Here is a 12,542-nt window from a genome sequence, read left to right on the forward strand (position 1 = left end):
TCTGTCTTCTTTCACTTACTGTGTTTTCAAGGATCATCCATGGGTAGCATCACCATTACTTTCTTACATGTTATTGCCAAGTACTGTTCCACATACTGTTCATCCATTCATCACTTGGTGGACATTTGGGTTATTTACCCTTTTTAGTTTTATGAACAATGCTGCTTTTAACATTTGTGAACAAGATTTTGTGTGGACATAGGTTTTCATTTCTCTTGGTAGATACCAAGGAGTAGAACTGCTGGATGATACAGTGAACTTTTGGAGAAACTGCCAGACTTTTCCCAAAGCAGTAGCACCATCTTACAATCCCGCTAGCAGCATATGAGGGTTTCTCCACATCCTCATCAACATTTGCTTTTATCTTTTAAACTATAGCCATCCTAATGAGTGTGAAGTGGCATTTCATTGTGGTTTTGATTTGCATTTCCCTGATGGTAAAAGATGTGGCACGTCTTTTCATGTGCTTTATTAGCAAGTTGTGTATCTTCTTTGGAGAGATGTCTATTCAGATCTTTTCCTGTTTTTAAATTGTATTATTTGTCTTTTTATTATTATTATTTTTAAAGATTTTATTTATTTATTTGACAGAGAGAGACACAGCGAGAGAGGGATACAAGCAGGGGGAACGGGAGAGGGAGAAGCAGGCCTCCCGCGGAGCAGGGAGCCCGATGCGGGGCTCGATCCCAGGACCCTGGGATCATGACCTGAGCCGAAGGCAGACACTTAACAACTGAGCCACCCAGGCGCCCCTGTCTTTTTATTATTGAGTTGTAAGTTTTCTTTGTGTATTCTGGATACAAGTTTTATCAGATACATGACTTACAAATATTTTCTCCCATTCTTTGGGTTGTCATTTCACATTCTTGATGGTGTCCTTTGCAGCACAAAAGCTTTGAATTCTGATGAATTCCTATTTACCTATTTTTTGTTGCCTGTGCCTTTGATGTCCTATCAAATAAACCGTTAGCTTATCTAAGGCCATGAAGACTTACACCTATATTTCCTCCTGAAAATGTTATAGTTTTATATTTAGGTCTTTGATGCATTTTGAGTTAATTTTTATATATAGTAGGAGGTAGGGGTCCAACTCCTTTTTTTTGCACGTAGATATCCAGTTGGCCCACCATTATTTGTTGAAAAGATGATTCCCATTGAATTATCTTGGTTACCTTTCAAAAAATCAAATGATGGTAAAAGTAAAGGTTAATTTCTGGACTCTAAATTCTATCTCTTTGGTCTATGTATCTGTCTTTATGTCAGTACTACACTGTCTAGATTATTGTAGTTTTGTAGCAAGTTTTAAAATCAGTGTGAGGGGCGCCTCGGTGGCTCAGTTGTTAAGTGTCTGCCTTCGGCTCAGGTCATGATCCCAGGGTCCTGGGATCGAGCCCCGCATCAGGCTCCCTGCTCCACGGGAAACCTGCTTCTCCCTCTCCCACTCCCCCTGCTTGTGTTCCCTCTCTTGCTGTGTCTCTCTGTCAAATAAATAAAATCTTTAAAAATAAAAAAAATAAAATCATTGTGAGTTCTCCAACTTTGTTCTTTTCCCAGATTATTTTGGCTATTTGGAGTCCCTTGAATTTTCATATGAATTTTAGGATCATTTAGTTAATTTCCACAACTAAACCAGCTGGAACTTTGGTGGAGATTGCATTGAATGTAAAGATCAATTTGGGAGAGGATTGCCATCTTAATATTAATACTTAATATTGAGTCTTCTAATCTATGAGCTTGGATATCTTTCCGTTTGTTTAAGTCTTTAACTTCTTTAAGAAATGTTTTGTAGTTTTCAGAGTATAAGTTTTGCACTTCTTTTGCCACATTTATTCCTAATTATTCTTTTGATGCTATTGCAAATGGAATTGTTTTCTATTATTTTATTTTTAATTGTTCATTGCAGTTATAGAAATACAATCGATTCCTGTATCCTGCAACCTTACTGAACTTGTATAGTAGTTCCAATAGTTTAATAGATTCTTTAGGATTTCCTCCTTACCTACCTACCTACCTACACCTTCCTTTCTTGTTTTAGTAGGCTCTACATTCAGCATGCAGCGCAATGAGGGGCTTGAACTCCTGACCCTGAGATCAAGACCTGAGCTAAGATCAAGTCAGGTGCTTAACCGACTGAGCCACCCAGGTGCCCCTAGGATTTTCTATATATAAAATCATCTGTAAATGGAGATAGTTGTATTTTTTTCTTTCCAATATTGATGCCTTTTATTTCATTTTCTTGCCTTATTGGCCTAGTCAGATGTTGAATGGAAGTGGCACAAGCAGACATCCTTGTCTTATTCCTTTTTTTTTTTTGAGAGAGAGAGAGAGAAAGAGCTTGAGCATGAGAGAGAGCTGGCAGAGGGAGGAAGGGGGAGAGGGAGAGGGGAAGAGAGAGAATCTCAAGCAGGCTCCACACCCAGTTTGGAGCCAACACGCGGCTTGATCTCACAACCCCAGGATCATGACCTGAGCCGAAAAATCAAGAGTTAGACTCAACCAACTGAGCCACCCAGGCGCCCCATCCTTGTCTCATTCCTGATCTTAGGGGGAAACCATTCAGTTTTTCACCATTAAGTATAATGTTAGCTGTGGATTTTTCATAGATGCCTTCTAGCAGGTTGATGAAATTCTCTTTTATTTCATGTTTGTTGAATGTTTTAATCATGAAGATGTGTCACATTTTATCAAATGCTTTTTCTGCATCCATTGAGATGATCATGTGGGTTTTGTCCTTTATTCTATTGATAGGGTGTATTAAGTACATTAATTGATTTTTTTATGTTAGCCCAACTTTACACTCCTGGGATAAATCCACGTGGTCTGGTGTGTAACCCTTTTTATACGTTGCTAAATTTGATTAACTAGTATCTTGTTGACGATTTGGGGTCTTCATTCATAAGAGATACTGGCTTATAGTTTCCTTTTCTTGTGATATATTTGTCTAGATTTGGTATCTGGGTTATAATACTGGCTTTGTAGTATGAGTTGAGGGGAATATTCCCTCCTCTTCTTTTTTTCTGGAAGAGTTTGATTAGGATTGGTATTTATTGGTTTTTAAATATTTGGTAGAATTCACCAGTAGACCCATCTGGCCCAAGATTTTCTATGTGGTTAGTTTCTGGATTACTAATTCAATCTCTTTACTTGTTATGGGGTCTATTCATATTGTCTCTTTCTTCTTGAGTCAATTTTGGTAGTTGTGCCTTTCTAGAAATTTGTCCATTTCATCTAAGTTATCTGATTTGTTGGCATGTAGGTGTTCATAGTATTTCTTTACAATCCTTTTTTGTTTCTGTAAGGTTGATAGTAATATCCCCTCTTTCATTCCTGATTATACTAATTTCAGTCTTCTCTTTTTTTCTTGGTAGGTCTAGCCAAAGTTTTGTCACTTAACTGATCTTTTCAAAACAACTTTTAGTTTCATTGGTTTTTCTCTGTTGTTTTTCTATTCTCTATTTCACTTATTTTTGTTTTAATCTGTATTATTTCCTTCCCTCTGCTTGCTTTGGGCTTAGTTTGCTTTTCTTTTTCTAGTGATTTAAGGTAGAAGGTTAAGTTACTGATTTGAGGTCTTTTTTTCTTTCTTAATATTGTCTTTTGCAGGGAAAAATTTTAATCATATATATACACATACATGCGTACACACACAAAAGGAATATATACATTTCAAATACATATAAGTACAGTTGACCCTTGACTAAAGCAGGTTTGAACTGTGTGGGCCTACTTATCAGCCGATTTTTTCAGTAAATATATTGAAAAATTTTTTGGAGATTTATGACAATTTGAAAGAACTCACAGATTAACCACATAACCTAGAAATATTGGGAAAATTAAGTTAGGTATGTCATGAATGCATGAAATATATGTAGGTAGTAGTCTATCATTTGCTACCATAAAATATACATAAATCTATTATAAAAATTAAAATTTGTCAAAACTCAGGCACAGACTTATAGACCATATATGGTGCCATTCACAGTAGAGAGAAATGTAAACAAACATAAGGATGCAGTAGTAAATCATAACAGCATAAAACCGTAGTACATTCTGTATGACTGTAACACTTTTGTAGCCACCTGCTGTTGCTGTTGGGATGAGCTCAAGTGTTGCGGGTATCCGCTCCAAACTCCATGACGCTGATCATCTCGGCATGAGCAGTTTGTCTCCAGTAACTTGTATATCACAGTTAAAAGTGATCTCAGTGTCCCTAACACCCTGCATTGTTCAAGGGTCAACTGTGTATATATATCTATCTATCTCAAATACATATAAGTATATATACGCTGTATTTATATAAAGCAAGAATGTGAAACACAAACTGGCTGGTTACCTGCAGGGAAGCTGCCTGAATTCAGTTCCTGTTTTTACCACTTACCAGTGGTGCACCTGACTGAGTCCCTTACCTGCATCAAACCTCAGTTTTTTGAGCCACAAACTTGTGATATGCATCCCTCCCTCACTAGGTTTTTGTGATAATTAACAGGGCTAATGTGTGTACAGTGTTATCCACACAATGCACGCACAGAACCAGCCACACAGTAAGTGCCACATAACAGGCGGCCGCTCCCGGAACAAAAGCTCCTTATTAGTGGTAATTATTATTTGTCCGCCCTCTCCATCCTGGCAGTTCCTCTGTGACGAGGGTGCTGGTATGTCCGGGGACTACATCGACCGTGTGGATGAGCCCTTGTCCTGCTCCTATGTGCTGACCATTCGGACGCCTCGGCTCTGCCCCCACCCTCTCCTCCGGCCCCCACCCAGTGCCGCCCCCCAGGCCATTCTCTGTCACCCTGCCCTGCAGCCCGAGGAGTACATGGCCTACATTCAGAGGCAAGCTGGTGAGTAATGAGAAGGCCAGGAGAGGAAGAAGTGACACGGGGCGGAGCCGGCAGAAGAGAAGGGATGGAGAGCCCAGAGGCACATGGCCTCTCCTGCCCACACACTGTTTCTCAGTAGACTCCAAGCAGTATGGGGATAAAGTCCTAGAGGAGCTGCAAGGCCCGGAGACCCAAATGTGGAGTGAGGCCCAGCCGGGGGCAGTGCCCTCAGAGAGAGCAGGTAGGACCTTGTTGCCCCAGTTCCACGAAACCTCTCTCCGTTTCTTCCCTTCCCCAGTCTTACTGCCCTGGACTGACTCTTGGGGGGGCGGGGGGGAGGAAGTACTCTGGGTCCTGATTCCTTAGCAATAGTGAAGGAGAATGTACCCCATTCTACTTGCTCCCTTCCATTTCTCCCCCCCCTTTCAGATTCCTCCCTGTTCTCTGTATCCCAGGTGCACGCCACACCAAGGATGACAGTAAGGAATCAGATTTCTGGAAGATGCTTCATGAGCCAGAGGAGCAGACCCCTGGGGCAGAGGAGGCTCAGGCTGAGGTGAGAGCCAGCTTCCCGGCCATTTCTCTGATGAGGCTGGCCCTGGGCGAGCTGAGGTCATCACGAGATGACCTACACCTGTCTAGGGAGGCAAGGCTGTACCCCAAACCACCGCCTTACGAGTGTGGTAGACATAAACACCTAGTGTACTGGACTGTGCCCTTTCTCCTCATCAGGAGCAGGAACCAAACCCTGAGGCAGCAGATCCAGCTCCGGGCCCTCCCCATGGTGAGCGAACCCTCCCTGTCTCCTTTACTGGTTGAATGTATTCTGGGGTTGGCTGGGGTGGGGGTGGGGTGGAGCTAAACACTGGTGGGGGAGGCCAGGCCAGCATCCAGTTCATTGCTGCAGGAGGTAATACTGTTTGCAGACGGCAGTTCCCTTCTAGGGAGATAGCAGGACACAGTGGTTCTGCTACTTGCTGACTTTGTAATCCTGGGTGATTTCACTTAACCTCCGTTTCCTCAGCCCCCAACAGTGGGTAATACCCCTACCTTACAGGGTGGTTGTGAGGTTAAGAGAATGAGTTTGTAGTTCATAGCAGAGTGCCTGGAACAGAGTGGACAATCAGTGGTTTGTATTTGTGGAAAGGGGAGAACAGTATCCAGGGAGGAGGAGTCTGTGGCCCTAGAATCTCTTCCGTGGGCCTAAAACCTGGAGTAGTTGTCAGCAGGGCCTAGCAGGGCCGGCGCCAGGAGCTCGTTAGCATCCCCTCGCTCACCTGTGGGCCCACCGCAGGACAGTGCTCTCCAGGGGGCTGTGTTGGCCCCATCTCACTGACCAGACGGGTGGCTCCTGGAGGCGGGGGCCACATCCTTCCTTGGTCTCCTCAGGAAATCAAAATAGAATTTAGGACACAACTGGTTCACTCCTGCTCTTTCATCTCAGATTTTCAGAACAACGTGCAGGTCAAAGTCATCCGGAGTCCTGCGGACTTGATTCGATTGATAGAGGAGCTGAAAGGTGGCTCAAAAAAGGTATGGGCCCTGCTTAAGGGAGGGGGAGACCCCGCCTCCCTGCCGGGAGCACTTGGACAACCGCCCCTGACCTGGGCCTGAAGTGAGCCCCGTGGAGCTGACTCCCTTTCTTTTCCCCATCCCGAGACGACCCGCCCCCCTCCCGCCCCGCGACCGCGCTCCAGCCACTGTATGTCTGCCGCCCGGGCGCCTCTCCTGAAACCCCAACTGTCCACCTCCTCCTTCCGGTCCCCGTCTACCCAGGGGAGGCCAGACGGAGGCCAAGAGCAGCCTGCAGACGATGCTGCAGAAGTCCCTCACAGGGAAGCAGAGGTGAAGGAAAAGAGTGACGCGGCTCATCAGAACGAGGTGGAAGAAGAGGAGGAGGAGGAGGATGAAGACGAAGATGAGGATGAACAGCAGTTACTGGGAGAGTTTGAGAAGGAACTGGAAGGGATACTGCTGCCGTCAGACCGAGACCGGCTCCGGTCGGAGGTGAAGGCCGGCATGGAGCGGGAACTGGAGAACATCATCCAGGAGGTGCGCACGGCTCTCACTGCCCACGCTCCCGGCTCCCGCAGCCTGCCGCTCCTGGGGGCTGGGCCGGCCTGAGGGCCCAAAGGGAGCCCTAGGGAAGGGGGCGCAGAGAGAGGGCTGGGACGTGGCTAGTGCTCTCCTGGAGAGCGTGGACCGCTGACCCCCCCCCCCCCCAGCCCCTTGACTCCCCACTCCTGCCTTGGGCACTCCAGACAGAGAAGGAGCTGGGCCCAGACGGGCTGCAGAAGGAGTCCGAGCGTGACCGGGCGATGCTGGCCCTGACCTCCACTATCAACAAACTCATCAAAAGGCTGGAGGAAAAACAGAGTCCAGAACTGGTGAAGAAGCACAGGAAAAGGAGGGTTGTCCCCAAAAAGCCTCCCCTCTCCCCCCAAACAGCAGGTAAGAGCTGTCAGACAGGGAGGGGCAGTCAAGCCTGTTGTCTTTATCCCTCAGCTGGTGGACCCTGGAGGGGATCGTGTTCTTTCCCTTCTGAGGGAGCTTACTCCCTTCCTTCTTTCTGGAATGCTGTGTTCATACCTGCCTTCTTCCCACGGCATCCCTTTGCCTCGTTAGCTCCTATTCATTCATCTTTTTGGGAAGCAGCTTCTAGAGCATGTCTGTCTTGTTTTCTGGCTTGCTTCTGTGCACCCAGTGCCTGGCACTTTCCTGGCACATAGTGGGTGGTCAGGAGACAGGAACGGAACGACTGCGAGTGGGCCTGCGTGCTGAAGACCACACAGCGGTGAAGGACGCAGCTTATCAACAATGAGCCCTTGGCGCTGGGAGGGGCCCCAGCCAGTGGGGTGTGAATAGGCAAGCCCAGATATTTATAAGCCTGTTGCCTGGACAGACTTGAAGTTATTGCTTCTTCTTGCACCCCCTGATCTCCCTTCCACAGGGTCGTATGAGATCAGACATTCCAAATGGAATGTTCTGTTTTCACACCGTCCATCCCCCTACCTCTATGAACTTTGGAATGTCTTTCGAGTACCAGCATGTGGAGTACCAAACCACAGTTTTCCAACCTGGCTTTTTAAAACTTTTTTGTTGGCCCAGGTGGCCTGATTTTTGCCTCAGAAAACACAGTTTTTCCTGTAGGGGACAGGCAGAGAATTATTGGTCTGGGAGGGAAAAGGGAGGCTGCAGTTGGTGGAGGGAGCTTTATAGGCTTGAAGGGGAGGGCACTAATTTATTCTGAGCCCTGGTTCATCTATGTGTTTGTGATGGAAAACTGCCCGAACCAGTGGATGGCTTAGGGAGAGGTGACCACCACAGCCCCTAACCTGGAGTCACGGCTCTGCTTTGTGTCTCCCTGTGTGTCTCCCCCTCTAAGAGGAGGATCCTGAGCACAGAGTCCGGGTCCGGGTCACCAAGCTCCGTCACGGAGGCCCCAATCAGGATCTGACTGTCCTCGAGATGAAACGGGAAAACCCACAGCTGAAACAAATCGAGGGGCTGGTGAAAGAGCTGCTGGAGAGGGAGGGGCTCACGGCGGAAGGTGGGCCCTGGGGCTGGCTGGCTTAAGAGCGGTTGGCAGGGCCTGCTGCCTGAGGTGGAGGGGCTGGGTCAAGGTGGACTGGAAACCTCGCTGGGGACCTGGGAGGCCGAGGGCCCTGCACAGAAGCTCCCATCCTGCCTCTCCTCTCACTGCCCACGCGGCTCCTTTCCAGGGAAAATTGAAATCAAAATCGTGCGACCAGGGGCAGAAGGGACAGAGGAGGATGCCCGTTGGCTGACTGACGAGGACACGAGAAACCTCAAGGAGATTTTCTTCAATATCTTGGTGAGAGGCAGCCCACCCCGGCCCTGGCTCTCCAAGCCTTCACCCTGCTCTAGCGCACCGTGGAGTTGAGAGCATGGCCCGGCGCATCCTGGCCAGTCCCAGCCTCGCCCCCTTCTGAGCTGCTGGAATTTTGGGCGGCTGTTCCCTTGCGAAGTGCGGGTGCCGGGCCCCTGCCCCGCCCCCCGGGGCCAGTCCCCGGACCCTCGGGCGCCCAGCGCCGCCCTTGGCTCACCAGCAGCCACCCTGCTCACCGCGCGCCCTCGCCGGCCTCCCCGCAGGTGCAGGGAGCAGAGGAGGCGCAGAAAGAGCGGCAACGGCAGAAGGAGCTGGAGAGCAATTACCGCCGCGTGTGGGGCTCTCGCGGCGGGGAGGGCACAGGGGACCTGGAGGAGTTTGACTTCTGAGACCACCAATGCGGTCGGCTGGCCAAGGAGTCCAGAGCCTGCCCAGACTGGCCCTGCCTCCTCCCCCCACCCGCGCCCGGGGCCCTGAAGGCGAAACAGCAGAGGCGCGCTGGGCTGTGGACCTGGCCTCCTGCCGCCTCCTGCCTGGGGGGCGTAGAGGGGCGGCGGGGTGAGCGCGGCGCCTCCGCCTCGGCGGCTGCTGCTGAGAGCCACCCAAGACCTGGCGGGCCTGTGGGGTTTGCTCTCCCAGGCTTCTCCACAGCCCCTTCCTTTCTCCCTGGCTGCCCGGTACCGGTCCCCTAACTTGTCGGTTCCTTTCTCCTCCCTCCCTAGAGAGTTGATGAGATCTTTTGAAGGAGGGCAGGGAGAGCAAGAAGAGTGGGGCAGTTCAGCAGGCCCCCCACACCCTGCCTGAGCTGCTCTTCCGGGCCACCCCCTTCCCTTGGATCGGCTTGGGATTCCCTCCTCCTTTCCCTGCCCACACTGTTCCCTACAATCCGGGCTTCCGAGTTGAGGTGCCTTCGCCTCTGTTTCTGAGGAAATGGGAGAAAGTTGCCCAGCACCTCTGACACGATGCCACCGAACAGGGTGGGGTACAGAACCACCCACCATGTTCTTGAACAATCAGGTTTCTCAATAAATAACTGGACCATCAATCCATCAATCTGTGATTTCTTCTCAGGGGGTAGGTGGGGTGGAGGCCCTAGCAGGCATGAGGGTTCTCCTCAGGGTGGAGTGCACACTCTCCCATCCCATTCTGTGCTCCGCAGCCCCTCCCCCTCCGAAGTGGCACCAGTGGGGACTGGGATGCACGGGAAGAGACCAGGACAGAGGAACAAAGCCCACTGACCTGAAACCCTTGTAGTTCTGTTGTCCCTCCTCTTCCTCCTCTATTTCTATTCCTTCTCCTCTCCTCCTTCACATCCAGAAAGCGGAGTGCACAGCATGGAGTTACCCCACCACGGGGACCCTCCTGCTGACCCCCCCCCCCCCCGCAGCGTGCTGCAGCTTCTGCTGGCCACCCGCACCCCGTGCCCACCTGCCATACCACATCCTTTCTGCCAGGCCCAGAGAGGGCACTGCTGCCCACCTATGCCAGCTTCCTACTGTGCCGAGGGCGGGAGGGTCAGGGTAGGTCTCTCCTCCTCCCTGTTGCCAAGTGCACACCGGGGCCCCTCACCTCCCCCTTTCTCCTCTTGCTCCCCATCTCTGAGATGTACAGTCTCTGCTGAAGATGGCACTGACTCACAGGTAAGCCAGAGGTCATTGAACTGGGTCTCCAGAAGTCAAAGTGAGATTCGATCGTTGTTGAAGGAAGTTGTCTGAGACCGACCTTCTTTCTAAATGTAGCCGGGTGCTTATTTTGCATGTCATGCTTACATTGTTTTACGGAGAAATGTAAATGGGTAGACTTGCGAAATCCTGCTTGCCCAGATCCATCTGGGTATCTTGCGGGGAGGACTGCTTCCCAAGGGCAGCTGCAGTCGGAATGCTGGGTTCAGCTTCCCACTCCTCTCTTTACTCAGTGGGGCCGTGAACGAGTTATTTAACTTTTCAAGCTGTTTCCTCCCGGGTAAGTTGTGGATAATCACACTGGCCTCCGATGGTGGTTGTGAGTATTGAAGGAAATCTACTGCGTGTGTCATACTCTTAGCACAGCACGTGGCCCACAGGAAGTGCTCAATAAGTTCTCGCGAACCAGCTCCTGAGTTCTGAAGAGACTAGATGGTACTTGGAAGCAAGAGTCAGAAGGAATCTCAAAAGCTGATCTGAAGCTACAGTGGAATCTTTTAGAATGGGAGAGCAGGAGAGGCTGGGGCAGGAAAGTTAGCTTTGATTTGATGAGGATGGACTCTTATCATCAGAAAACGGAGTTCTGGAAACCTCACTAGATTTAATCATCTTGTACTTTCAATAGAAAATTCCTTTTTGCTTTCCTTTGGCTTTTGGTGAAACTCCCATGGAGAAAGTTGGTCTGCCCCAGCTGTGCTAAGGCAAACAAAAGGAGGGGAGCAGGGTGTGCGGCAACAGGGGTGGGGCGGTGAGGAGGGGCGGCAGGAATCCAGGTGAGGACACCCGAGGTGAGCTGGGAAGGTGGCATGGATGCAAAAGGGCAACCTCTCCCCTCAGCCCCCCAGGGAGTCTCCTTCTAGACTCCTATTGTGCACGGCCTGGAGGGCTTGACATTTTGTCATCCCATCCACTACACCCTTCACATTTCTCACCAGGCCAAAGATGCAGCCAATGACAAAAAGCCAGTGGATTACTTAGTGTTGGGATTTTCAGTGGGGGTTGCTGACACCCCGACCACCTTTCCCTGGCTGGAAATGAAAGGAACTCCCCACTGGCCCGCAGTTCCCTGTGGTAATTTCACGCTCTCCGGGGCCCTTGCTTCCTCCACAAACTCTCTCACACTCGAGCTTCTGAGGAAGGGAGTGAACTTTTGCCACCAAAAAGTCAAGTGGAGATGGACTGCGGGAGTCCAGGATCTCTGAGCTGAGGAGGGAATGGCCAGGTGGTCCAGTTGAGTCTTTTCTGCTAATTCCCTCTCTTCCTTTTTTTTTCTTTTTAAGAGAGGGAGGGGGGTGGAGGGGCAGCAGGAGAGGGAGAGAGGAGAGAGAATCTTAAGCAGGCTCCACGCCAACCGAGGAGCCCGACGCAGGCCTTGATCCCACCACCCTGCGATCCTGACCTGAGCCGAAATCAAGAGTTGGACGCTCAACCGACTGAGCCACCCAGGCACCTCCCCCCTTCCTTTCGATTTGCCTTCCCAGACTGCACACCTGCGTCCTATGTCGGGCTGCTGTGCCGGGTGGTCCCCAGCCTAGAATCCTGGAGAATGGAGGCCTCCGTGTGAGCAGGACCTGGCCCCACTGCGGCAACCACACCTTGTTAGCTTCACGGCACACCTGCGGCTGTCCGTCGTCGTGGGGCTGAGAGGTCCTGAGCCTCGGCCAGAGGCTCCATTAGAAGACTCAGGGCCATTGACTGAATGACATGTGGTGGCTGTGCCCAGCCCGCATTGGCTGCTGGCCAATGCCACTCCACCCAGCCCCTCTATCAGGGCAAATGCTTTCTGCCGCCCACGAGAAACAGCAGGATGGGCTTCATGCTGAACCAGGAAGCGCTGCAGCTCTTGAGGGCAGCCCTGGCCTCGGTGGCCTAGATGACGTGGAGGTGGGCAGATGTCTGCTACAGCAGCTGGGCATGGAGTGTGCGGACACCAGGGACCTTTGTGGCTGCGAGATTTCCCACCTCTTGCCTCCAGGTCCCTACTATAATGAGCTCTACTTCTGGTACCAGGTCCCTAGGGCAGTCCTCCATGGCCAGTGCTGGAGTCCTCACCAGGTCCCTCTGAACAGATATTGTTCAGATTACCAATAAACAGATGCCACCAAGGTAACCTGCCCAAGGCCACCTAGCCATGAAGTGGAGGGCCCGGTTACAAAATCAGATCCTACTCCAAAGTTCCTGCTCTCAACC

The 12,542-nt window shown here is 50.3% G+C and overlaps 1 protein-coding gene across 6 annotated transcripts in view; it reads left to right on the forward strand.

Annotated features, from left to right (window-relative positions):
* Positions 1–9,715, forward strand: part of OS9 (OS9 endoplasmic reticulum lectin) — a 31,693-nt gene extending 21,978 nt beyond the window's left edge. Inside the window, exons 6-15 of one of the 6 annotated variants that reach the window (XM_078076186.1) lie at positions 4,631–4,841; positions 4,957–5,061; positions 5,276–5,376; positions 5,553–5,604; positions 6,265–6,353; positions 6,597–6,872; positions 7,082–7,271; positions 8,206–8,370; positions 8,543–8,655; positions 8,940–9,715. In XM_078076186.1, the coding sequence (XP_077932312.1) occupies positions 4,631–4,841; positions 4,957–5,061; positions 5,276–5,376; positions 5,553–5,604; positions 6,265–6,353; positions 6,597–6,872; positions 7,082–7,271; positions 8,206–8,370; positions 8,543–8,655; positions 8,940–9,059 (1,422 nt within the window). In that variant the 3' untranslated portion in view covers positions 9,060–9,715. Of the gene's footprint in view, positions 1–4,630; positions 4,842–4,956; positions 5,062–5,275; positions 5,377–5,552; positions 5,605–6,264; positions 6,354–6,596; positions 6,873–7,081; positions 7,272–8,205; positions 8,371–8,542; positions 8,656–8,933 lie in introns of all 6 variants that reach the window. The other 5 variants (XM_036077974.2, XM_036077976.2, XM_036077980.2 and 2 more) reach the window with 5 other exon arrangements.
* The last annotated feature ends 2,827 nt before the right edge of the window (positions 9,716–12,542 follow it).

Source organism: Halichoerus grypus, chromosome 6 (genome assembly GCF_964656455.1).
Source record: "Halichoerus grypus chromosome 6, mHalGry1.hap1.1, whole genome shotgun sequence".
NCBI classification, from domain to species: domain Eukaryota; kingdom Metazoa; phylum Chordata; class Mammalia; order Carnivora; family Phocidae; genus Halichoerus; species Halichoerus grypus.